This window comes from Strix uralensis, chromosome 13 (assembly GCF_047716275.1).
Source record: "Strix uralensis isolate ZFMK-TIS-50842 chromosome 13, bStrUra1, whole genome shotgun sequence".
NCBI classification, from domain to species: domain Eukaryota; kingdom Metazoa; phylum Chordata; class Aves; order Strigiformes; family Strigidae; genus Strix; species Strix uralensis.
In genome coordinates this window covers 5,558,281-5,585,613 of record NC_133984.1, presented here as the reverse complement: position 1 = coordinate 5,585,613, position 27,333 = coordinate 5,558,281, and the positions used below count along the sequence as shown (strand labels likewise).

The 27,333-nt window shown below is 38.3% G+C and overlaps 1 protein-coding gene across 2 annotated transcripts in view; it reads right to left on the bottom strand.

The window, feature by feature from the left end:
• The window catches only part of PCDH11X (protocadherin 11 X-linked), a 515,112-nt gene that overhangs the window by 240,746 nt on the left and 247,033 nt on the right, over positions 1-27,333 (bottom strand). For both annotated transcript variants that reach the window (XM_074882809.1, XM_074882810.1), the window contains one exon: positions 21,350-21,421. In XM_074882809.1, coding sequence (XP_074738910.1) covers positions 21,350-21,421 — 72 coding nt within the window. The remainder of the gene's footprint in view (positions 1-21,349; positions 21,422-27,333) is intronic.

Genomic DNA, 27,333 nt, shown 5'->3' with positions numbered 1-27,333 from the left:
CCTGGCTGTGTGCACAGACAATCCTGCACCACTGGACCTATCCTCCTGACATCACGTACCTACACCACACCGTCAACCTGCTGACAGAGCAGCCGGATTGCTGCTAACGCTTCTCTCTGTTCCTGCTCCCCAGCATTCCACTCACTGGTGCCTCTGAAATTTTATGGGTCATGTCTTCTGAGCCTGATTATTTCCCAAATACAACTGAAAGTGGCCAACACTGTTCCAACAATTAGGAATTAAGTGAATAATTCTTTTGTCTATAAAATATACATTTGAAAAAAAACATTCAGAAGTGCTTTAGCCCTGCAGTGTTAATGTCAGGAAAGGTCAGATCCAAGATTTTTTTTTCCTTCTCAATTGATCAGATTTTACATAAAGAATAATTAGTTTTTTACAGATCAAAAAACTATGCAAGGGAGGGAAGCTAAATGCAACTGAAGAGAAAGACTGAGGCCCCTTTATCTCTTTTGGCATGAACAGCTGTTTAAAATTTAAGGGCCCAACAGCCATCGCACCCCAAGACAGACTGCAAGAGGAGGAAGGAAGGTTTCCTCAGCTGCCGCAGACCTGTCTGCACCCTCAAGCAGACAATGGGCAAAGGGATGGGCCTTCACCCTTTCCCATCGTGCAGCCTCTGCTCTTCAACACTGCAATCCGTTTGCATACACTTGCAGCTACATGGTATAATGCAAATGACTATTTACTTTGCAGTGATCTGTATCAGGTGAAAAATCACCATAATTTAGATCTTGTTTGTTTATATAATAAATAATTTGTTTATACTGAACTTGATGCTTTACCTCAGCTACTTGAAGTTTCATTAAATAACAAATCACTTGTAAGACCATGCCTAGGTAAGTTAGAAATAGCAAGTCTGTCACACACACCCTCTCTGTATTAACATCCAAAGCGCACAACCACTTTACTGTGTTTACTGTCAGAAAGAAATGATTTCTGTGATCAGACATTTTTGAGTATGTCTGGAACTCTGATTGCAGGTGCTTTTTTTCAGTGCTGATTTAAGCAAACACTGCTCAACTTACATCCTGCGAGTTTTAAAACTGGAGGTGGGTGGGGACAGCAATGCTGGTTAATTTTCGTAATGCTAATTTTCAGTCTCCTGGGAAAAGTAAAAGACCTCACTAATCTTTGATGTAATTCATCTGAGCATATGCCAAAGTGTACTAAATTGTGTAAGAGAGGATAATAAATAACTACAGTGCATGACAGAATAGGAATAAAGTGCTGTGGAGTTGTATTGCACTGTTCAGTCAGACGGTTGGGTCAGTTAATGCACGAGCTCAAGGCTGAACATCAATCTCAGCAGCTGGCATGACATCCAGCAACGTGGACACTAAGCAACTCACAGCTCCTCAGCTGGTGGGCAGGAAAACAAGAATGTCACAGAAATTAACAGAAATAAGCAATATTATCAATCACTTTACCCTATTTATTTCCTATAAACCAGTAAATACTATTATGAATTCTCATCATTAAATTGGATATTAATATCTCTAGTTTCTGTCTGGAAGCTAACAGATACACCTGTAAACTGAGTTACAAATTTGGCAGAGGTCTATGCTTATTCCAGGTTTCTTCTACTGCAAATTCTAACAAAGTTGTCTATCCATCATTTCTTAATCTGAGAACTATATGTTGGATACTAGAAAGCTTTTCACTTTCTAAACCTGGAGTACTGCTAAAAATCAAGGAAGTTGGTTTTTTTCATTCTGATTTCCATAGCAGAATAAACTATTTCCACCAGTTATGGTTTAATAATAATTTCACAATAAGGCAATACAGCATCACCTAAATGCTAGGAAAGATTTTAAAGTCATATTAAGGTTCTGACAATTCATTTCTAGTGGTGAGATGACATTTATGCTAATATTTAGTCCAATGATGCAGCATTTTAATGCATTTCTTTTCTAGTAAAGCTTACACATATTCATACTTTGGAAAAGATACTGTTAGTGAACATATCACACGAGAGTCTCAAAAACTGGTGTATATACTCTAATCAAACTTTTTACATATATACACTGCACTCCTTGTTTCTTTTATGTGTACATGCACACAGCAATTTTACTTATTTTTCTTTGTGAGGGAAATCACACTAATTTTGTTCACAAGAATAGAAGAGCTATCTTACAGGTATCATCATAAAATATAATCTGCTCTTCAGAAGTAGAAATTACTTCGCATAGGTTAATCACATATGTGAAAATATGATCCTCCATATACTCCTTTCTGGATTCCTTAGTAAATTGATAAGTCTGAATCATTAACCCTTTGAGACCTCTAGACACAAAATGAGAAGTTACCACCTGAATAAATTATTTGTGCCTGCTGGTTCATAGTCCAACTGTAACATAGTGTGGTAGGTGCACATAGGTAACTAGGTGGTTACATAAAAAAAGCTAGCTAGCTAACTAGATATGTATTTGGACATGCCATAGAAAGATGTACTTAAAAAGAAGCCCAAATTCAGTAACTTCTTGAATAGATTAACTCTAGGGAAACAGTGGCTTTCTAAATAATACAGCACATATTATAAAGGGTCATATTTATACTGGCTTTAACAGACACAGAGGGAAACTACAGTAGTTGTCTTTGATCTATTGGCCTATATTAAATAGTGATGTGCTGGAGCACTGGGAAATGTCCTAATGCATTCCTGGAAAATATGTATGCATATTGTCAGATGGAACATGCTTTATACTGTGGTGGTCTATTATATGGGAAGGATTAAAAAAAATAAAAGGAAACAGAGCAGTATATAATTCATCCACAATTGAACAGAATGGCTGGATAAATTGCTGAGAAGCAATTTTGATTGAACTTCTTTGCATCAAGATATTTACTTCATTTTGTCCAACAAAACACTCCCTTTTAAGCTCATAAACAAAAGAAAAAAAGAGGGTGCATAACAAGTAGCTAACGTCAGATCACCAATATTACAAAGGAAAATAAGATTTCCCAATAGTCATTAAAGTCTGCACCGGTGCAGACAAAAAACAGAACAGGAATTGTCACTCCTAAATCAACACTCAAGCTTGCAGAGCTCTTCCTGTAGGCTCTTGGGTTTGGGGTCCAAAGGTGCCACAGAACGACTGTCACAACACAAACATCATATGAACTTCACTGAGATCTGAGCACACCTGTAGAAACTTCACAGCCTTGTATCTAGTGGTAGTGTTCACAAACTTCCCAAATTTTATAGAGTGCTACAACTAAACCAGAACTATTCAATCTACACCATGAACTCCACACTTATTCCAGCTTATTTTTAAGAGTTTTGTTAACAAGTGCTAATTAAAAAGAACAAAAAAAAAAAACCCGCTCCAAGACTGGCAAAGAGATACAGCTCTGTTCTCAAACACTAGATACGTCATCCTTTTCCACTTTTTCAGAGCACAAATAGCAAATAGAAGAAAAAAATCCTTTTCCTTCTCATTTTCTAAAATTGAATTTTCCCTCTTTTCCTCCCATGCTCGCATTGCACTGCAGCATTACAGTCTGACAATACTTTCTGTAACAGGAAATGTTGCACATCTGTTTCCAATCAGAAGAATATAATAATATTCCATCAATGGAGGCAGTTTGCATTTATACCTTCACATTTCTTTCTTTCATAAGAAAGGAGTGTGAATATTCGTTACTGGCCAGAGTAGCCGTGGCCATGAATAGCAGTCTAACAGCCTCCCTCTGCATACAAAAACCATACCCCTTGGTACCAGCTGAAATTCTAATCAGAGCTCCCTCACAACACAGATATTGTAGGTGTGCTGTGCTAGTCATTTCTGTTATTATAAACGACCTTTCAGGAATTGAAAAAATTGTAGCTTGTCAGTTGAGACTTGTAATCGTTATCCATTCAGCTAAAGGATTTAACAGGCCTGCTTGTAAAGGGAGAAAAAATAGATTCCCTTCTCACTAATCTCAGAAAGACACAAGTGGTCTAAATTAACAATTACCTTAGACATTGAGGGAGATTTCTAATAATGCTATATTAGAATGAAAGTTAGTATATTCTGATGGGAATTTTATAACCACAATCAGCTGCAGCCTGACCAGAATATGTGCAGCAGTTCGATTACCAAAGAAACAGCCGTGATTCCTGCCCCCCCTGAAGCACTCTTCTAAACGTGTCCAATAAACCCCTCTCCTCGGGTGCCACCTGCATTGGTTACACATTTAATGGAGGCCATTTGACTATGCTGGGGGTTCAAGGGGCACATGAAATAACACAGAAAGGTACATACCCTAAAGCAAGTAGAGGCCACATGATAAATTTACTGTAGAAACAAAAGCTGTTTAATGCTCTGAGTAACCCAAGATGAGTTCCAGCAACTGGTGGTGTTATTGCAGTCTGAAATGGAAAGTTATTTCAATATAATCCCTTATGATAACGTCAAATTGATCCTTAAAAATGTAATAAATGAGAAAGATGGTTTAAACTTCCGGATCTTTAACTACATATTTATACATGTAATCTGTATAACACGCTTGTTACTGTCTTTGAACGAAAAGAGAACTTACTTATATTCATATCTAAAGTACAAGTTACATTATTAACACTTCAAAATATTGAACAGCCTTTCTAGATATATTAGAAGTAAACATTCAGGAATAATTCATAGTACGAGCAGATAACTATAAGAGAAGCAGTGAAAAAGATAATAAGGAACATGATTAATATTAAAGTTTTTGTACTGGACTATTGGGGAAGAAAAAAAAAGAAAGTAACTGCTGTTAACCATAGACTTGAAACTAACCCATCTTCAAAACAAAACAGAGAAACCTAAAGCATTTGCAAGTACCTCTGTTCCTCACAATATTACTGAATTATGAAATCTTCTCATTCTCGGAGGAGGGGCTCAGCCATTAAGAGTTAAGCAGAGCATTCTTTCTCCCCTGCGCTCTCCTGTGTCACTCGTGCTGCTACAGCCCCAGCACTGCTGTCAAAGCAGGTCAAAATCAACGCTGTCCACTTAGTCATAAAATCAGAGCTACCTTTTCTTCACACGAAGCACTCCATACTCTAGTAAGCATTACAAAAAGTAGGAAGCACTCTAGGAAGAATGGCTGTGTAATAAAAGTATAATTGAAATGGCTCTACTGCTGCCTTATTTCATCACTCTCACCGGCCTCTGCTTGTTAAATTTTAAGATCTCTTGGGAAACCAGTGCATAATATAACTACACTCCAGAGTGTCAAAACAACCACTGCTATGATTTATCTCATGCATGACATCAAGGATCTATTTTAAAGTAAAGATTTTACCAGTAAAACAAGCCCTCAAACTTTCACAATTCCCTTAATTTAAAGAACATAGGCTGAAAATTTTGGAGGAACTTAAGGAATTTTTAGATTTCCAGTTGTCTTTGCCTTTCAGGAACATTTCAGTCTCCTTACTCTTTTGCATATCTAAACTTGTGATAAACTTTGTTTCTTGAACAAAGATTAGCATAAGAAGATAAAATTTCATCAACAAGGTAACAGAAGAAAAAGAATTCAAACAAATACAAAATCCAATGAAAGGTTTTAAACCAAAGAATTTGTAAGTAGATTTGTAAATTATCTTAGGTTCCATTAAACACACAGGGACTGCAAATATTTCTGGGTAACACACACTCACATCTTCAGGAAAGGGTATGTGGATACCCAACAGATATACTCCTGCCATGAGGTGCTCTCTTGGGCCACCTCCCAGCTGGCCACTCTTCCCACTCAGTGCTTTGCAGTTGCCTTTTTAACTATAGCTTTACTAACAATGCTGAAGATAACAAGATTTTAACAGTGTGTGTTTCTCAGTTTTGTTATTTTTTCATGTCAAAAACAACTTGTTATTGTCCCGACTTGATCCTTCTTAAGGCACTGAGGAATTTGTCACCCACCTCCAAAAGCAGTAGGGACCCACCTATTGGCTGTGGGAGCATTTAAAGCTCTCTTCAGACAGAAACCATTTTGGATCTATTCACATTATTCAATTCTCATATGTCTTCTGTAGGGATAGCATGTCATAAAATGGGTTGTTACCACTCTCGTAGCTGAAGAGGCAAAAGATATCTGCACTTCTGCATCTCCTTACTAACTTCACCAGCATCTACAACTAAACTGGAAAATCCTTAAAACAGCAACTAGCATTTGAAAACCTCCTTCTACCTCACACCCCATCGCAGCAGGTAAGGTCAACAAGAATATTTCTTGTTATTTGTTTCTAAGGAAAACTACCACATGTACAGCAGCAGTGCCGTTTCTACATTTGGCCTTAATTTCCCCATAAAGTCTGCCACAGCCATATGATGTTACCTATAGCAAACACACTATAAAATGTATTTTGTCTAGGCTTAATTAGCAGTTATACATTTAGTTCTTTCCACTGCACAAAGAAGCCTTGACTGCTCTGTAGTAATGCCTAGAAGTCAGTAATAGGCCATATAACATACAATATTACCTTTTGCTTTCTGTTCCAATAGCTTACTGCAGCTATGGAAGATTGATCACTTCCAGTACACTTTTATTTGGAGGCAATTTCTTCTTTGTGTTAGGGAACTGTCACTAACTCTAAGGCAAGCACCCCGACAGAAGAACATTCAGAAGAATACTACAATAATTATTTAAGCAAGTGCTTTTTACACCCACCTGTCCTCCTGCCATAGAAGCTGACCAAAAGATCAGACGAGGCTTAGGAGTGACCAAAGGCGGTTTCCCTTCCGGATCTGAGACCTGCTATTTTGTTCAGTCCAATGCAGCCACAAGAGTGTGTGTCAAAAGCTTAGATGCCATATGTGTTCTGATACCCCAACACTGTATCTCAGAGGAAAAACAGCAAGAGGACACAAATTACAAGGGAGATTAAATAATCTTTTTGAAAAATTCACCAGCAGTAGGAGTAGACTTGTTGGGTTTTTGTTCTTTGTTTTAGTGTTTCTTCCTTGTAGATCTATAAAGTGAAAACTTTGAAGAAAGTATGACTACTGTTCATCACTTAGCACCCCTCAGTTTATTCCAGCATTGACTGGCATAAAAAGAAGTGCATTTCCTAGGCATTGATAAGAGAAGATGCCAGCAGGCTGTCACAGTTAAATTTGGTTACCAGCTGCCTTTCATTCTTCCAGCAAGTGCTGATCATTAGTCCTCAGCCCTCAGAAAGTGGCAGAACCACCAAATAACAGTCAGATCAATGCACACAGAAACATGCAACTGAAGCCCTGTGTCTCCAGACTGTTAACACACCTTGTCTATTCTCCCTATTTTCTATATAAATTTAAACAATTTAAACCTTATAGTCTAAAACATATTGGGGAAGTAGAAATCAATGGGAGCTTTGTTATTTTAAAGAAAGCAATTCCAAAGAGTCTGAAATATTGTCTCCTTAAGACTTCAGTTTGCATTTTCATGCAATTGTGTGGCAAATTCTTTGGCTATAGAAGAAAAACAAATGAAGGAGCTGTGTGGATTTTTTGTGCAATGTTCCCTATAGAGTGAAATGAATCACAGTTACCTGACTTCCACTTTGCATAAACAGTACTGCTCATTATTTAACTAAAAAAAAAATAGATGAGATTTTTATTGTCACAGAATCTAAACTCTTTCTGAACTCTGCAGTTCTGCCAGATGGATAGACTGTAATGATCAAGATCGCAAGGTCAGAAATATAAAGAACCAAGGAAACCAGTAATTTCACACTCTGTAACAGTCTCTGAGAATACCGGCCCCTGACATATAATGCCATGAAAGAAAACAACGAACTTTCATTTTTGATTTAAGGAGTGTAAGTTTACTCAAAGGTGCTTTGCTATCCCCAAAAGTTTTAGAGCAGTAGAACCAGCCTTTACCACTTGTCAACATTTAATAGCCTATACCCCAATGATTGATTTTGTTCAATTGGATTTTTTTTTTTTCTCTCCAACTCATGTATTTAGCTTTTAGCTGCAGCAGGTTGACAACACATCTATCATAGGTAAACAAACTTATTCAGAAGCATTTATTTTCCGCAGCTATGTTTGTTTGGTCTTCTGCTGTACATATTGTTTTGTATGTTCACACATACCAACACAGGTTTATGCTGTGTCTGCTTGCGATATCACATAAGCTATTTTGTACCTCCTCTTCATTCTATATCTCTCTCCTTATCATTGTGACTGCCACCCTTGCCTTCTAAGGCAGCTTAGTTTTTTTTGAGAATGAGGATCACTGAATAAGGACCAATATAACTGTTTTGGTAGTTATTAAAAAACATTTAAAATATTCCTATGCTCACCTCATTTAAAAATACAATCTCTCAAGACACTACTTCAGTGGAATGGGAATTTTCCTATCCAAAAAGGTGGTAGTTATACTTTCCAACAATTTAAATTATGCCTGCCAATAATTCTGATATGAGTGCAATTAATATACACTATTTAAATGTATGGTGTCAGTCACATTCCTAGGTTTCCAAAGCAAAGCAGTATCAATGAAAAAAGTTAATGAGAACAACTTCTGCTAAGTTCTTTCAGTGAAGCACAGCTATAGGTAAAACTCATCCCTTTTTTAAAAATAAAAAAAAAAAAGTAGTAATAATTCTGGGGTCTATTCTGAGCACCACCTATCTCTGAGTGTGGAGATACAAAAGAGGGAGTTAAAGCCTGCATAGGAACAGTGCAGAAGTAGGGGAAGGGGGCAGAGAGGAATCTCTAACAGCAATCTTTCTGCTTTGGGAAAACTGCACTAGGCAAATTTTTAAGATGTTTCTAAAAAGTGAAGACCCACCTCCTCTTTAGGAAGATAATTAGGAACAGTCTTTCATCTCACTGTTTGGTATTTTGGCCAGGGTAGGAGCAATACACAAATTACTTGAGAAGCAGCTGAGTTAAATTATGCCTGTTTGCAGAAACTGAAATCTGTCAGGGCCTGAGTACTGTTTTGTGAAGTATCATTAATGGACTTGTAGCTCACAGAATAAATATCACTAGCAAGTAAACTAATATCTGAGGAATATGTGAGGAGCGACTATTTCATATGTAGGAAAAGACTTCAATAACTGCCCATCTCACAGCTCTCTCAGATATCTTCCAGCTCCTTCTATCAGCTCTCTCTAGTTAGTTCTAGCATGCAGATTTATTCCTTATAAATATTGGTTTATGTTCTGAGGGGCAAAAATGATTTTTTCTCATTCAGGAAAAGTGCTATAAAAAACTTGATAGAGAAGTTGTCCAAACAGGGTGCAGTTGTCAGGCACGACTGGCTTACTTTACAATGGCTAGCAAGAGAGATTCATTCCTTCTAAGAGGAGAACAGCATTTTTCCATTAAGTGAACTCTTGTATAATACAGCAGCATATCTCTGCTTCTTAAAGTCTATGCAACACTTGCTATCCATGTTTCCAACTGAGTTGTTTACTTTCTCTCAAATCCTCAACTTGGCAGAGCTTGTGAACAGACTGCCACTCTGCCAAGCACAGTTCCACAAATATGAAAGAAAGAAGCAATTCTGAAGGAAGCACATCTGAAAGAAGAAAGATAAAATAGTGATGGCACGATTATTTTTATTTTATCAAGTTGCTGTAAAACTGCCAAGCCCAGAAGCCTTCCATTTTAGCTGTGTTCTGAAAAAGAAATAAAGCAAGCTAGTCCCTCTCACTGCTCCTCTTTAAAAAAAGTTCAGATGCTTCTGAGTCACAAAACTTGTAAATCCTGAAATAGAGAGAATGAAACAGATCATAAAGCATCATTACTTTTACTTAAACAGACAAAGATCTGTGTGTTAGACATATATACGAAAACAGTTAAAGCAAAATCGAACAGAATTCAAAAGCACCAAGAGCCTTGTTCTCGCTGAGACCTGCCTGCCTTGTCCCATCACCTCACAGGCAGGCTGCTGAGCAGGGAAGTAAAACTGGCAGATACAAATCGTAAAAATCCACTGTGGATAGCAAAGGTTTTACAGATCTTCAGAAATGATCCTTAATGTTCAAAAACAAAATCTGGAAGGAGAAAACTGTAACATGCACATGACAGAGGATCATTGCAAAGAAGAGGTTTTCCTATAGGGAAAAGTGGAAGAAAAAAGCAAGTAAAAGCCAATGAAATACATGAGAACGGACAAACAACTTTATGATTCATCTTTGATTATAGAGAGTGCACTTCTTTTCAGAAAAGGAAAAAAAAAAAAACCCCACAAAATTTTCTAGAGGCCTTAAGTAATAGAATTCTCAAAGCAAAACAAGCCACCAGTTTTAGACCACATTTTTTTCCACAAAACAAGAAGATACAAATTCATAAGTAATACTTCCATACTTTGACTTATTTGTGTAAAATTAGTGAACAGAAGAAGAATCAGGTTTACTGTACTCATTTCTGTCAGTATGCTTACACCGATTACGGGCATGGCCCACCACTGACATACCTGCTAAAACAACCCTTCGGTCTGTGGAATGCTGGCTAGGCAACGGCACACGTGTGAAGTGAGAGATAGCAAAATATATAAAAAGACTGAATCCATTTTAAAAGCATTCTGTACTGCATGTTGATCCATCAATACTGGCTATTATCCTGATGAAAAGCCATCACAAACCAACATAAGTGTAAGACATACATCTCAGCTCCAGGGCAGACAACACGCTCCTTATACTTCCCACTCTCTACCTGGTCAGTGCTGCTACAGTTCAAACAAAGGTTTTTTTCCCCAGTAAACCAAGGAAATGGATGCTTACAGTCCACAGTCAGGTTGCACAGAAATACCTGGAAAGCTGTTCAAGACCCTCTAGCAAACATATGTTCTGTATTAAACATATAGAATAAAGTAGATGGTATTTTATCATGTTATCTGAACCACAGACCCAAGAACTACAGCAATTAGGAGAGTAAAAATGTAAGTTTAGAACGTTACCAGATAAACAATGTAGTAATAAAAATGTTCCCATATTGGGAATTGTTAGTACTTCAGCTTAGGATGACGCTGCCCTAAACACCTTGAACTTTAAAAATGAGTGCCTAGAACTAACCTTGGCCATTGCAATAACTGCTTGTGAGCACTTCAGGAGAGAAAGCTTCACAAGTGGTGGCAATTTGTGGTAACTTGACTATTTAACATGAGTCTGCCCAAGAGTGAAGAGGAATTTACAATAAAATCCTAAAGGAGAACAGTAGCCCAAAGAGAGGGCATGACAAATAAAACATAAAGGACAATTTCTCCCTTGGTTCATAATTTGCACCATCCACATTGCAGCCATATAGAGAAATTCATCACATTACAAAGTACTGTGCTACTGGTGAAAATTTATGGATTTAAAAACAAAGCAGCAGTATATGCATCTTTTCAGGGATGATGAATTATACTCCTAACACCAACCACTGTCACAGCGTTTGCAACATTAATTTCTTTCGGGGTCTGAGCGACTTCTAATCTCTGTTAGAGTTAGAAAACTAGCATAATGCACAATAAATATTTTTACTATTCTTGTGTGGTATTTGGGAAAGCATAGAGGCATTTCAAAACAAAGACAAAATGTAAAGTTTTGATCATCATTTTCCAAACTACAGTCTTGGTCTGCAGCACCATCTACTATCTCAAACCTGGCATTATTTTCTAATGGCATTTCTCTAATTTAGCTCCATAAACAAACAAATCAATTAGAACCAGTTTATAAAATTTGTATTCATAACAGCATGGGAGAATGTTGTAGGAGCCTTCCAAATGAAGAAATTCATACACAGGAAGAATGATATATACCAAAGAACTACCTTTCACCATCAAAGCAGAGTTAATTGCTAAACAAAAATATTTTCATTTCTAAAAGAAGACAAATACTGTATTATACAAATCTATTTTAAGCATGTTCAGAGTTAGCACATAAACTATGTTGTTCATCTGTGTCCTTCAGTTAGAAGCAGGCAGACTGCAGGCTGGATATGCCATTTCAGTAGCAATTGATTCCAGGCCACCATCTTTTTCAGACCCCCTGTAACTTGTCACCAACTGTTACAAGAAACGGTGCTGCTGGAAGATGATGGAGCAGGCTCAGTCAGATGGACAGAAATGGCTTGAAAATCAGTAACTGCTCCTTCTTTGCAGGAATATGAGATGGGAGAACATGCAGCACAGAAGGAAGAGATCTGGAAGAAGGTCTTATTTGTTGAACTAATAATGAGAAGACACACTTGCTTCCCTACATACTGCACAGACACTTGGATGTAGATCAGGGGGCACATGCAAGGCAGCCATGTGGCCAGGCTGGACTCTGTCACTCCCAGCTCAGCATCAGAATCTGCAATCAAAAGCTATCAGAATAGGCAAAACCTCCACACCACTTTTTTTTTTTTTTTTTTTATTTACCCCCTCCTTATTTTGCAATCCCTTTTAGATAAAGATAACCAATAAAATATTAACAAGAAGCACTGTGCAGCTTTGCTTGCCAGTGAGCCCACGAGGCACAGCCCAAGGAGTGGGAAGTGTCCACCTTCAAGGCCAATGCTGCTCTGGTTTAACAAAGTTCAACACAGGCACCCTCAGCAGCACCTACCCACTCTGAGTGGGCGCCTGTCTCCCTGCAATAATTAATATGCACCCCGTAAATGCTGAATATAATGTGATAATCTTCCCTTATATGCCTCGTTATTTGTTGGATTCTTTCTCAAAGGCAGATGGAGAGAACAGTGGTGTTAATCTCATCTGGGCTTTGAATGGATACATAATATCCATTACCATATAGCCATTGGGGCATCAACTTGCAGTGTATCTGCTTTATATGCAATAATTTGCAGCCAAAAAATTAATCAGCCCATAAAAATATCCTTCAAGAAAAACAACTGTTTTCATAGCTGAGAAACTAACTGAGAGGGTAAGTGACCTGGCAACAGCAATCCAGAGCCACCGTCTCTGCTACAGATACACAATAATATCCCATTTCAGTTAATTAAATGCAGTCCAAAGCTATTTTCAACATTGAAGATATACGAACTATGGTTTGGTCAACGTGTACCGGTACCTGAAAGCTAACACTGGGTTTCAGTCTTTTTCCATCATAATCAATAGGAAAACAATCAGTGTAACAGAATGGTGACCAGGATGGACATATCCAGGTGAACAGCTCACACGCCTACTTCTGTTACTCCCTGTGACAAGACTTTACAGTACTGCCAGTGTCTGCTATCCAGGAAGATAAAATTTGCATCGCTGATCCATCAGGAGGAAAGACATAATGTTCTTATTAAGCGTTGTAAAAGTTTATAGTAGAAAAACCCCAACCAACCAAAACCAAACATGCCACCACCAAACAAAAACACCACCAACAGGAAAAAGTAGTTAACAGTTTCCTAAAAGCATAATCTCCTCAGGAGATTAACAGACAGTTGAAAGCCCAACACTTCCAAGAGCTTTCCCTCAAAGAGTCACTCTCCATGCAAAGGTCCATGCTGAAGCCAATACCATTTCTAAGGTTTAAAACACAACACCAGAAAGCTTTTATTACGTTCCTGTTTTCCAAAAGCTTTTCAGACCACTCCTCTTACTCCGAGATGCATAAATACATCCACCAGCTGCAGAAGTGAAGAGGATGGATCTGTTCCTGTGCACAGCTCCCGCCTGACATTACAGCTGACTGATGTGCAAGTGACAGCGAGCTGGACACTGGGAAAACGGACACCTCAATGAATCACGCCTCGTTTATGCTTTCTGTTTTAAGATTTATGCATGTTGAGCACAGCTCAGAGCAAGTAAGTTACAGTCTGATGCAATTTAATGATTTCGATACTTGGGTGTTTTCTCCTAAATAATGTGGACATCTCTGGTTTCTCACCAAATAGAGGTGATGGCAGAAGAAATACAGTGGGGAGGAAAGCTGTTCTGAGCATCCCCATAGATAACTAAGTACCTCAAAGATCTCATCTACATTTTCTGAAAGCAGGCCTGTGGTGATTTACTTAGACACTGACAGGACTTTCCGCATCTCACAAGATGAAGGAGTAGCTGTCTACCTGCTCTTTTTAAACAATGTCATTGGATATTTCACTACTGAGTACCCCATCTCCTCCAAGTCAGCGTATGGTAATGGCAAATAAATCAACTGCCTGCGTTGAGCAGTACAGCTCCCTCCTGCAGCTCCAGTAGGATGCACACTGACAGGAGGCTTTCTGGGGTTACCTGTTTTTGTGCACACTGGGCTGAATTTCCAGGTGATGCTCTACAGCTGAGCTCCCTGCTCCTGTTACCAATTCCTTCCTCATTTACATCCCTGTTCAAGTCCATAATAACAATGCTGACATATCAGAAGCAAGAGGAAAGAAAAGATTTAACAGTTGAAGCCAAAAAAATGAGGCAGACAACATCGCTGTCATCGCGGACAAAAAAGGAAAAGATCTTCTTCAAAGTCTTGGTGGATGACTCAGAAAAGATTTCAAGGTAGTAAGGACCTGAAACCTTTGCTATCCCCCAATTTTCCAGTCAGCAGCTTTGACATTTGAGTTCTGAAAATACATGGAACAATCTGACAGAGATGAACACACAAGTGCCTGTCCTCAGAGATACCACCCCCAAAGCGACCGGCTTTCTGCTTCTGGACAGCTAAAGGCCTGAAAATATTCAGAGTAAACTGTATGGAAACTGTCTGTAGGGTTCTCATTTATTTTAATTAACTTGTAAGAGAGCTGTAGCTTAGCTCAAATTGAGAATTTTTATTCACAGAATCATGAGCTGGTCTGGAAAACAGACAGATAAACTTAAATGAAATTGGAATTTTTTTGCCTTTGCAATGGTCTTCCCTGCTGAAATCAATAGTAAATTCAATGCTCACAACTCTTGATATCCTGCTTTTTTCCTTATTTTCTATGAGTGACTTTTCAGCTACATCAGCTACTAATTTCCAATGCTCATATGCTACAGCAAGACTAGATCTTGAAAAAAAAAAAGTCATTTTTTTATATATAGAAAGCCTGTCAAATGTACCAAAATCTTACTAGATTAATAGCGTTCTTCCTGTTGGTCAGGTTATTTAAGCAAACCAGCTTCACTGCAAAATAAGTCTCTATTTAGATTATAATTAAGTTTATTTGCAAACATCTCTTCATTAAACTTCACTTTTAAATTTACAGTTAAATAATCCCAGTGGCCTAATACAGCCACAACGTATGCTGATATACTGGTTTATTCTTCTATTGTATACTCAATGGAAAAAACAGGGAAAACAATTGCTAGACAGGAAATGGTTAATGCCCATTTCCAATTAATAAATTGTCTTTCCAGAACTGTAACCTGATTTCTGGATACATCATTTGTTTAGAATGTCAGGAATACCTTACATAATATAACTTAGAAACACAGCTAAAATGAAATAGTGTTGCTATCTGTGAAGAGCCAAGTTTGTACCTTTTGGCAGCCAGGTACTGTACTAGCTGCTGCTGGAAAGATTAAATGTTTATTAGGCTTTCTACTATAATTACTATCAAAGTTCAAAACTAAGTGTGTTTTTCTCTTAAATATCTTAATAAAATACTATTTCATTCTTGTTGGTACTCAAATAAGACCAAAACTACTGTCTGCTTACAGCTGGCTTCTGGCTTGTGAGGCCTCCATTTTGAGAGACAAAATACCAGGTTTTAAGATTGGAATGTTCAGAAACAGTTCAGATATTTATGTAGGCAATTCTAATTGCATTTAGAATCCCCCACCTTCTACTCTGATCTGGATTTTTTTTTTTAATTTACTAAGTCTTTTGTGTTAGGATTACAATTGAAGTTCCATTAAATAAGAAATATACTTGAGGCATATGTAAATTTATTTAGGCACCAAATAAAATGGGAATATTTTGAGCACACAGATTCTAAATACTAAATATAACCAGGGTATAACTAGACTGTATAAGTCTATTTAGGTGACTGATTTGTATCTAAACTGAAGACACCGAGTCAGGAATAAAGCTTCACTTTCATTCTGATTTTCACTGATTTTGAATCCTAAAGGCTGAAGCTGTGAGGTAAGTAAAAAGAGCACACCAGGACTTCATGAAAAATAATTCAGTTCCCATGAACTATGGGAACAAAATATGCACAGAATTCTTATTAGTTGCTTCTCTTCAAATATTTAACCATGGTTGTTAATATTTCTTCCTAATGTAAAATACTCTGTTCGTACTTTAAAAAAAGAAAACTATTTTACTTTTGACAGCTTTTTAAGACAAAATAAAAGCACAAGCTATACTGCAACATATCTCAGTGGTCAGTAAAACTAAACTAAGTGACTTAAACCATATGTACCAGAAGCATAGTAGCGAATGTGGTTGGATTATATTTAATACTGGCAGGTCTTCCCCTGTGTGCAGGAGGCAGACTGGCTCCATCCCTTCCCAGCACGGCGGCGAGGGGAGCAAGATGAATTGCCAGCTCACCTAACAAGACATCTCTGTCAGAGGGTGCTTGGAGACTTTTCTCTCCAGAAGACTCTTTCTTGCACATCGAAGGGGAAAGGATGGCTGCAGATTAGGGTACAAAACTGACAAAAAGAACAAAAAGTACTGCACATGGTTCTGCCTGCAGTTGCTGGGCATTTAGAGGGAACGAGAATTACATGACTTGATTTACTTTACAAAAACTGATTAGTAAAACCCCCTGTGGATTTCTTAACTATACTGTGGAGGGATATAAGATTAGTGTAGCAATTCCCATCATCAAACGTATTTACTGTTAAAATATTGGATTAGTGATGTTGTTATCCACTGTTCCAAGATTATAAAGTGATTCTTTAAAATTCAGCTGAAAAATACTACACTCTATCATTTGTAATTAGATTTCAGTCTGAGTGTTTTTGCCTTTCCACAAAAAGTAATTTTGCTTAAAAAAAGAAAAAAAGAAAAAAGAGAAGAGGACTGTGCTCTGCACACAAACAAAGAGAAAATAAAACTGCAGATGCAAAAGAGGAAACAAATTCTTTTTCTCTTCTGGTTTTGAGAGACAAATGGTTGCACTTGGTCTGTATCTTACTGCTCCTGCTTGTCGTGCTCATTGTTGTAGCAATGCACCACCGTTACACCAGGTGGTAATAAAGCCACACTGGTGCAAGATGTTGCTTATTTGTAAGACACACATGAATGTGCACTACCTGAGCCTGACAAATCTTAGTCCTTGGATATTTAACCCTCACAGAACTCTGAGGAGAGCTATAAAGCTGGAGGGTCAACATTGTCTGGGTTTCCAGTGACAACATGGACTGTGAAGGAGGAAGAGCATGAGGAAAGGGGAAAAATTAATGTGTTCATTAAAGTAATTATGCTACATTTGGGCCAGGAAAATTAATGCAACTGTACCCTGGCTTTTTAGCCATTATCTTAAGTGATGAGAGCACTTGGGAGTTCTTACATTTAATAAACAAATAAAAAGCTTCAGCATTAATAAGACCACCTTCTCACATTTTATCCTGTCGAACACCTCTAGGAATCACTTCTATGCAGTATTTCAGATAGACATATAATAGAAAGTGATGTAAGAGTCACAAAAAAAAAAAGTTTTAAATCAGAAATACTCTGCAACAGAAAAGTGGGAGTTGTTGTATCTGCCATGCTGGCAAACCTCACTATTTGCCACTACTGCAGTTCTAACCTATATAACCATAATCATTGTTCTTTTTCCTTATTTTGGTAAGTCCTTATTCTCTCTTTCTAGGATTTGTCCTCCTAGAAATTTGAAAAAATAAAGCAATTTGTTTCTGAATCAGAATCATCATGATCAATATTATTTCATGCCGCTACCACACAAAATTCAGATTTTGAAATAGTGTCAGCAACTTCAAAAATTTAAAACAATCACAGATTACTTTGATTTTAAATTGTCCTGTTTCTAACTGACCACAAAAATAGAGATTATAATGTCATTTAGAAGTTAAATGTCTAATCAGGCAAAGCAGCAAAACCCATAACCACAGGAATACATAAGTATTTAGCATCGAAATAAAGCTTGTAAACCAATGACAACTCTATCTGGGCAGCTACTACCACACATGTTCCTTATCTGCAAAGGTCTTGTCCCAGATTTATCGGAATGAGTCTCTCAAACTTTATTTCCTAGTCAGTAACATCAGTTTCCATTCACTGAGTTTGCAGGAAAAGATAGAAAAATCTGCAAGTTAAAACGCATGGCCATGAAAAAGAATTCCCATGTTGTCAATGTCATATTGCTCTAGGAACTTATTAAATCACAGCCAAAAACCAGAACCATAAAACCAAGAACAAAAACCTCACCACAGAATAAGAAATGAGCCTGACAAAGCACTACAGCTCTTCATTTTTTGTCTAATTGAACATTTTCATTTCAAAATTTTCAGCTACCTGGCTGCTTCTAAGATGAAACCTTGAACAAATAAGGCAAATGAGAGCCATGGCAGTACAGGCAACATAAAGCCGTCCCTCCCTCTGCACAAAAAGCACTGTTTCTTGTTCCCCCCAGACTATAACCTCTCTGTGAAATTGCCCGACCGCTAACAGGTCCCAGCTTCTCATCTCGTGATATCAGGGGCCAGATGTGGTACTTTCTGCTTCACTGACTCTTTGGCCCTGCACACTGAAACTGTGCTCACAGCTATACTGTTCACTCTCTCTGTTGATAAAACATCCCACAGCAGCTCTCAACACTGAACAGCAGTAAGTAGCCCAAGAAAATGTATTTTTTTAAAAAATTATTATTAGTATTATAAAGTAGACAAAAGTAGTGAGTCTCTCCATTTGGGGGTGGGGGTAGGATCAAAAAACTTTCATGTAAATAACACCTTTTTGTAAACAGGAGTTGGTTTTATTCATGGTTCATTCTAGTGGCTTTTAAATATATTTCTCCTCCTTTTAGAGTTGAGAACCATTTGCTTTATGAGCACCATTTGGATCATTTGCCTGTTGCTCATAAAATAGACAAAGCTTTTATCCATGCCATGAATTTTTACTCACTTTATACAAAATATCTAAGGAGGGATTTGCAGGGGCCAGAATTACATCCATGAAAGAATTAACAACTAATTTAATTTTCTGCTACAATAATGGTTCCAGCAGTCTTTGATTTTGTTGATTACATTTCTTCTCTCCATGAAATAAAAAAGCATATAGGTGTTAGCTTCTTTGTACGTATTTTTTAAAAGGCAGATTTTTTTCCCCAAAAACTAATAGAAGTGACAAAAACATTTCACATCTTTTAGTCCATGTGAATAAATCCACTAAATAATGCAGCTTTCAGAAGTGATCAGATAACACGGTGACGGCCTGTATACTCAAGAAGAACACTGATTCTCAACACTGGAACAGTCCAACAGAGTATTTCTTTGACAGTGCAGCTGGCAGCAGTCACACAAACCACCACATGCAAAAGCTCACCTCTGACACCCATGTTCATTCACCAGGGCTCCCCTAAACGACGATCACAGCATCAAGCTGCTTCAACTCCTCTCACAACTCAGAAGCCAACATTCTCTCTTCTTTGCCAACAAACCAAAGCCCAGCCCTAACTCCAAGCTCTCTACCTGCCTGCTCTGCAACACATGCTGTAGGCAAGGGAACAGGAGGACCCTGTCAACCTTCCCTTAGTGATTCATCAGCTGTTTAGCTGTAACTGATGGAACGAAACACTTTTCTTAACAGTTTTGTTCCTGCACACAAGGAGTTAGCATCTATTAGCAACTATGGACCACAGCAAGCTCCTGTGGTCCCGCACATAAACATTATTGATTGCAGACACAGATCAATGCACGCTTAACTATTGTGATTAGCACCTGCCTGGATAGAGGTGTTTGAGGGTTTGGCCATGCAGTAGCTGGAAACAGTCTGGGCATAGGCTGCACCTGGGAGCCTTTTATTTAGGCAGGAGGGAAGATCCTGTGTTTTGGAGAGTAACAGTTGAGGGATTTCCCTACAATGCAAGGCCTGCACGTTTACAGATAACTATCTTCTCTCTGTATGTACAGGTGCACAAACATAAATGGCATGTATCTGTGACTACAGTGAAGAATTTACCATTTAAGACCTACTATATTTTAATCAGCTGTATAGATTGTACCATGAAAGCCTGCATGGTTTGTGTTGCAACTAATTAAAAAAAAAAAAGCAGTCAAGCATGAACAAAGGTAGCAGCAAAAGAGACGTGGGGTTTTTTTCATTTCTAGTTCTAAATTCCAACACTGTGTTTGCCACATGCTTCTGGAGCAAACATGCCTCTAGAACAAGTCTAAGTTCTAGGATTTCATCGATGTAGCTTCTAAAAACTAGAGACTAAATAGGAGAATATTTGTTTGGGCAGAGTGCTTACAACCTAAAAATATGATGCAGAGACTACTTAGACTACAGTCACACTGTAATTACAGATCAGGGGCTGCTACCTCTGCCTGGTTCTCTCTATCTTTGCCAGGAAACTTTCAACTTGCGCATTACAGTTATAGATTCACTGTTGCCTTTAGCAACAGGTGAACCCTGCAAAGCAGAGGTAGGTGTTTCTGTCAGGAAGAGGCACTGTGCCATATGAATTCCAGATGTGGTAGCTGCTAAAGGAAAAATGCCCCCCCATCCATAAAAAGCAACAATCTTCCTCTGGGAATTTGCAGAAGCCAGCCTGATTCTCCAGGTTGTTCTCCCCAGCACCCTACTTCATCTCCACCCTACTCCAGTGCCTTCTCTTGTACAGGCCCAATCCTTGTCCCTGGAACAGCAACATCCAGTTTCACCTACACTGTGAACTGGCTCTTTCCTTCCCTCTCATCGCCTCCAAAGCCACAGATTTCAGATGTGCAGTATGGTACACTGATACACAGGGAATAAATAGCAAAAAAAGGCTCTGAACATGAACAAATCAGTTATTATACATTTCTTACAAGTAAATACACAACTGCAAGGCCAAAACATCCAAACTCACTTTGTGTTAAGGAAGATTGCATATTAATATCCTCATTTCTTTATCTCTTTGAATGATTAAGTTTTGCTTCATTTTTGGTTAAACCCTTATAATGTAAAAGGTTGATCTTTCAAGCATTCCTCTCAAAAAACCAAACTCCCACAAACTTCATTTCTACACCAGAAGACGCTCACAGTTTCTTGACACACCATTCAGAAAGAAATTTTGTTTTGTAAAATTCTGCAGTTTTTTAAGCACATAAGGAACACAAACTGAAGGCAAGATAATCCTAGCATTTCTCCCTTAGAAAAAATCTGAGACTTAACTAAAAGAACATTACCAGTAATATGGGCAGCCAAACACCAAAACAAATCATTCCGACATATGATGCTGAGAACCACAGAGCTACCTTTTGCAGTGTTTCTTTACAGCCCCAGATTAATTCTATTAAGACTTACAAAAACCACTATTACAGAAAACACATTATCAGAAAAGTTATTCCAGCCTACCTGTGGCTGAGTCCAAGGCTCCAAGGTTGTTTCTTTCAAAGGAGTTTGTGGCCTTCCCACTTCTTTTGTGTGCTTTCAGGAGAGAAAAATATGCATCAGTTATACGTTCAACCACTCTGTCAGCATTCAGCATTAATTTCCCTTGAGGGAATAAAACAGGTACAAAATTCATAAAAAATAATGGTAATGTATCATAACCACATACATCTGGAGTAGACTAGATCTGATATTTTTGCAGTTAACTTATTTTTTATAGAGTTGCTTTAACTTTCAATGTGTGAAGGTACACACCTTCATCTGTGTGTACAGATGAAAAAACTCAGACAAAAATATGAAATCATTTGCCAACAGTTCTGTTCAGCAGCAGAACTTCAGAGGGAACTCTACTCTGGCTTCTCTGCTGTTTCCTCCCCAGGCTGTGCTATGTTCAATGGACACCCTGAAAGAAAGACAGAATGCAGTGGAACTAACTTAAATGGGTGAATTAAAAGAAATATAGAAAACTTCTTCAAAGTTTGCATCGACTGTCTCCTTGACTTTCCACTACCTTGGAATATTTCAAGACTGACCACCCCAAATCAAAAGTCTATATAATCAAATAGATTATAGTCTTCAAAGAAGTAGACTTGCTGACCCTTCATACTTGCTTTTTTTTAATATTACCAAAACATCCTGCGATTACTTGTTAATGTCTGTAATTTCTCTGCTTCGATAATATTTAAGGTTTTTGAGCACTGGGACTGAGCATTGAGTAGGATGTTGGCTCCTTTTAATTTTCTCCACATGCATTTCCCAGGGAAGGAACTTTACATATTGCTGCAAAAATACCAACAAATCTTACATTTTCTTTCTCCCCAAATTCTTTCTGTCATAAAATGGAAACAATGACATTCACAAAAAAGGTCCTCTGCTGAAATACACTACTTAAGTAGTGCTAGGATTCTCCTCCTCCTGAAATACATCTCTAATGTATTACCCTTCGGATACAGCCTTTGACAATACATAATAAAAATAGTGTCTTATCCAGGTCTCACATCAGAGCAATCTAAATGCCCATGGAGACTGCAAGGACTGACAAAGAGAGGGAGACATATGCCACTGGATTTTCTGTCATATGGAGTAAAATATAGTCACTTAAAAGGAAACATGTTTTTAAATGCAGAATCTGTGGGCAACTTCAGTTAGCATGGAGCATTCACAGGGCTCATTTCAAAAAACCACCTTATTAAATGGCAATTTTGTTTTGGCAGGTTGGATTGCCTGTAATAATAGATTACAGGCAATCATTTTTACCATTTTTGTTATATTTTGGGGTAGCAACGGACCATGATTCATTCTTGAAATAGAACAATAAGTGCATTTCAAAAGAAAAAAGAAATAACTACAGATTTAGTGAATGCTAGACAAAGTTAAAATGAATGCATCTGGAAAGAGAAGGTTGTATTTTTCATATGTTCAAAAGCAAATGTATTCTACCTTATAATCTTTCTTTAAATGTAATAATCAAGCATCAAAGGGACCCAAACACATAATGAAAATTATTAAACATATCAATTGTGGTGCTAAGATACCATAATAATTCCATATGGGATAACCTGCCAGGAACTGACATTAAAAATCACACTATTTCTTGAGAAATAGTTTTCCTTGGAACTTCACATCAGTTTTTTATACAACATTTGCCCGGTGAGTTCTATTTTAGAGCAGAGAGAAAAAGGAAAAAGCAAGTGTATGAGTACAGGAAGGGATGCAAAAGTACATTTAGGTGAGACAGTACTTAAAATGTTTGAGTAACACTTGAAAACCATGCTCTAAATCTTAGATATGGCTTCATGAAGACTCAAACACCTCTTAAGGCTGAATTACTAGCACCTTGTGTTCTTCATTTACTTCCTACTGTTCCCACTACCCAGCAGCCAAAGAGACTCTTTCACCCCTCTGAAAACAAGCGCCAGAAAGTAGTAACAAAACACAGCAAGAGTGAAAATAGAGCAGATTCTGGGGCAACTACTAGTCAGTCAGCAGTCTACATCCTGGAGTAGGATGGAAGAAAAAAAAAAAAAACCCAAGCAGTAACTGCTTTCAGCCCCTCCAGGCTTTCCACACACAGTACAGTTCTTTCCAGCTCTCATTCTGTTTTTACAATGCCATTTCAGAATTAAAGGAATTAAGCTCTAGAAATTAAAGGCCCTAACACACAGCACAGATCTGATTTGCCACAACAAACCTGGAAGTGCTGCATTGCCATTTTTCAGTGTAGAAAAACACCTTATACGTGAGCTGTGACAAGCGAGAGAGCTTCCAATGAAGCAGCACTTGTACCACTAACTAGCAGCACATCTGGTGCAGCTTCCAACCCAGCATGCTGCAAAACTCAAATTATGCGAATACCTGTTCTGCATTACCTACTACTATAGCAATTGTTCTTCTAGTATACAAGCTCCCCACTTACCGCTCGCTGAGATATACACACATTCTTAATGGATCACATAAGCAGCACTTATTCACAAGTTCTCTTTTCTCTTTCTTAAAGAAGAAGAATATGGTAATGATAGACAATCCTCCTGGGAGCTTCCTTCTTCCAGTGCAGATAAAGAAGCTCTTACTAAAAGTGGGAAGCTTTCGAAAGCCTTTATCCCCCCATTTTGCTTGGAGCATCTTCCCACAGCCTTCTGAAGCTTCTACAATTCTTCTAAAGAAACAATAGAATATGCCCACAGTCTTTTGTTTATGTTCCCTCCACTTTCCCAATTTGACATTTAAGTTTCACACATAGAAGAAAATTGTACTCATAATGAGATAAAGATGGAATGATTTCAGCCTGGATATTACATTATGGTTTCAGCAGTGCTATTAAAGCTCCCTTAGCTCTTGTGCACGCACCGATTACAACTTCTCTAGCAGGCAGGCTTGACTTCTGGAATAAATTAGATTCTTTTCATGTTTGATGAACCACCTGTCACTTCGTTACAGCCAACTACCGTTCCACAAGCATGGGGCATATCCGGACAGCTGATTCAGTTCCTACCATTCATCCAACACTTTCTGAGATCTTCCCCCTCTGCCAGAGTTGAGGGAGACTCGTTTTGCTCTAAATCATTACCTGACACCCCGTATTGCTGCCCTGGTACAGGCACTGGGGAAGGCACAAAAAGACAAGAAACCACCTAAGGTCTTGCTGGCTGTAAAGGTTTCCTTTATCTCAGTAAACCCCTTTTGCCCAGTGGGAAACACGATACTGTCAACTGCTCCCCAGGGCCAGGCAGTCCTGTCCATCCAGAAGGTCCAGTTTTCAGTTATTTTCAGTATGAAATAAGTTTTAGTTTGCTGAGTCATCATACAGCCAGTCACATCAGTCTTCCACGTGACCACCTAGAAATTACCCTAATCAATTATGTTAGCAATCAATAAAGTCCAGCATAATGGCCAGGTAGTAAAAAGATTGTGCACAAAATACTTCGCTGATATTTGGAATTTTCTGTCTAGTTATAACAGCAAAAGAAAGCTTTAATATTTAATCAAAGTAGTTATTAAGTCTTTTTTTTTCAGGAAAAATGAAATTCATCATGAATATTTCCTGTTGTTTATTAGGAACAATAAGTTAACAAACATATAATTACCTATGACAGCTTGACAGGTAATATCCAGGCTCCCAAAATCTACCAGAAAAAAAAAATTGTAAAATAGATTTTAAAGGTTATGAAAGTCATCCTTTTAAGTCAGACTTCATTTTTATCGTTAAGATGCTGCACTGGTGGTCCCCACTTTGAAATATGAGGGGGAAATCTCTTGTGCACCTGACATAGTTCAAATGAATCTTACAACAACCACTTGTGTGCAGATCTGCCTTCTGATGGCATCCTCCCCCTGCACTACTCAGCTCCTGGTGTCTGCTCAGGTTAGGCTGATCCATAACAAGACACTGCTAATTTGCTCCACCTATTTTCTCCATCAGACACAACGCCATTCTCTCTCTACTCTAAGGTACTACTCCATCTCGCTCAGTCTAGGATCCCACCCTGCCAGTCCCCTCTGTAGGTCAGGCAGGTGGGATGCAGGTGACTGAGGAAGAGGGATGCCCATCCCTGCTATCCTGTCCAACAGCCACCCGCTGAGCTCTCCCTTTTGCCTCTCCCTCACCACAGGGCATCACACCAGCAGCAGGAAGCTGCCACGTCCAGCTGGACAAGCAGAGAGCACCCTGCTCCTCGGGAGCCAAGAGGCAGCTGCCTGCTCTCTGCCTCCGCTGACCCCAGCTCAACCTGCGCTCCCAGCCACAAGGCCCACTGTATCCCTTGGCTTCCTACAGCCAGGACACCCGAGATGCCAGGCAGCCACCTCTAGTACAAAATACATACTCTAAAAATGTGGGACAGTCCTTCCATTTTTGCTGGAGAGAAGTTAAATTATGTTCAGTTGGTTGGGGGTTTTAAAATAATCATAAAAATCTCTAGTAACTTTTCAATTTTTCAATGACTATCACCTTTCCAGACTGCGAAAGGAATTTGTTCTGGCCCTCAAACTTTTTATTCTAATACTAACTACTTGACTCGTTCAGCTAAGTGTCATGTCCTTTTCATCCCACTTCCCTATTGACGGTTTTTTTTGCTTTTCTTCAAAGCAAATCTGGCTTTATGAGAGTTAAAAAGAAAAAGTTACAATATGACAATTTTGGTTTATGTATTTTGATTTCTGGAAAAGCCCTAGAATTATCTAGACGGATACTACCACCAATAATTATAATGGTTATTGATTGCTGTGAGAAGCAACAGCAGACTGAAATTCAAAGATAATATGATGCATTTTTCTCTGGTGCCTTACAAAATTGCTATGGCAGCATTAAGGTTGTCTGACTCAAAGTGTTTCACTCCTGCACTTTACAGGAAAGACAAAAAAAAAAAAAATGCTTTAAGAAGTTGTCTTTCAAGCTAAAATCCTGTATGGCTTGAAGTGAGATTTAGGAAATAAACAGCAAAAGACATTTGGTAAGTAGTATATTAGCTGTGTTACATTATTGAAGTCTGGTTGGGATTGCACATGTTTACTTGGTGCAGCTTTTGTCTTTTCTAGTTATGTTTAAAGTATAAGGCCAAAAGCTACATTTTTAGACAGGAACTGCAGACTTCACTATTTTTCTGTCCCACATGATAATCAGGAAATCATGTATACTAATTTCAGTGTCCAGGCAGAACATCTTTATTATCACAGTGAGACAGAGAAACACTGTAAGCCTGAGAAGGAGATAATCTCCACTAACAATGCCTCCTTCTTGCCTCTAAATTGATTTCAGGTAATTGGATTCCTGCGGTCCTCTCCTTCAGCCTAAGAGTCTTCATGTGAAAGGTGAACAGAAGGGTTAATTTAAGTGGAGAACGAATAATTTTTATGGAACAGATTGCTAGAACAAATTATTTTGTTCCCCGTTTCCAAGCTTCATATAAATACAAAAATAAATCTGTATGACACGTAAGTATATGGAAAAGCCACAGGACAGCTGAAATCAAGATATTAGTATGGATTCATAGAGGACGGTTTTTGCTTTGTGTTTGAGAAACACATTAGGTCTGCCTTTTGCCAAAGAACAAAAATACAATTTGGAACTCACAGATTAAAACCCCTTTGTCGGGGTATCGGTGAGGAACCTGCAGTCTAGAGACCTGAAATGTGATTTATGAATGATGGGAACAATTGGCTTTCCACACCAAACAGCAGTCTGGAACCACCACTGACACAACTTCTACATTGTTTTGGCTGTAACCACTGTGGCTCCATTTCTGAAAGTATCAAAATGCCTTGTGATGTTGCTATACGTCCTCCCAGTGATTCCTTGGCCTCAAAAGCCACAATTTAACCCAGCAAGTCTCTAATGGTTCTGCCAACAGGCAGCTTTTATCTTGCAATTACCTCTTCAAAGATGCAATAAATCACCTAGTGCATATCCCGCCAGCCAGCAATTATAAGGACATGATTTCCAGAGGTGCAGC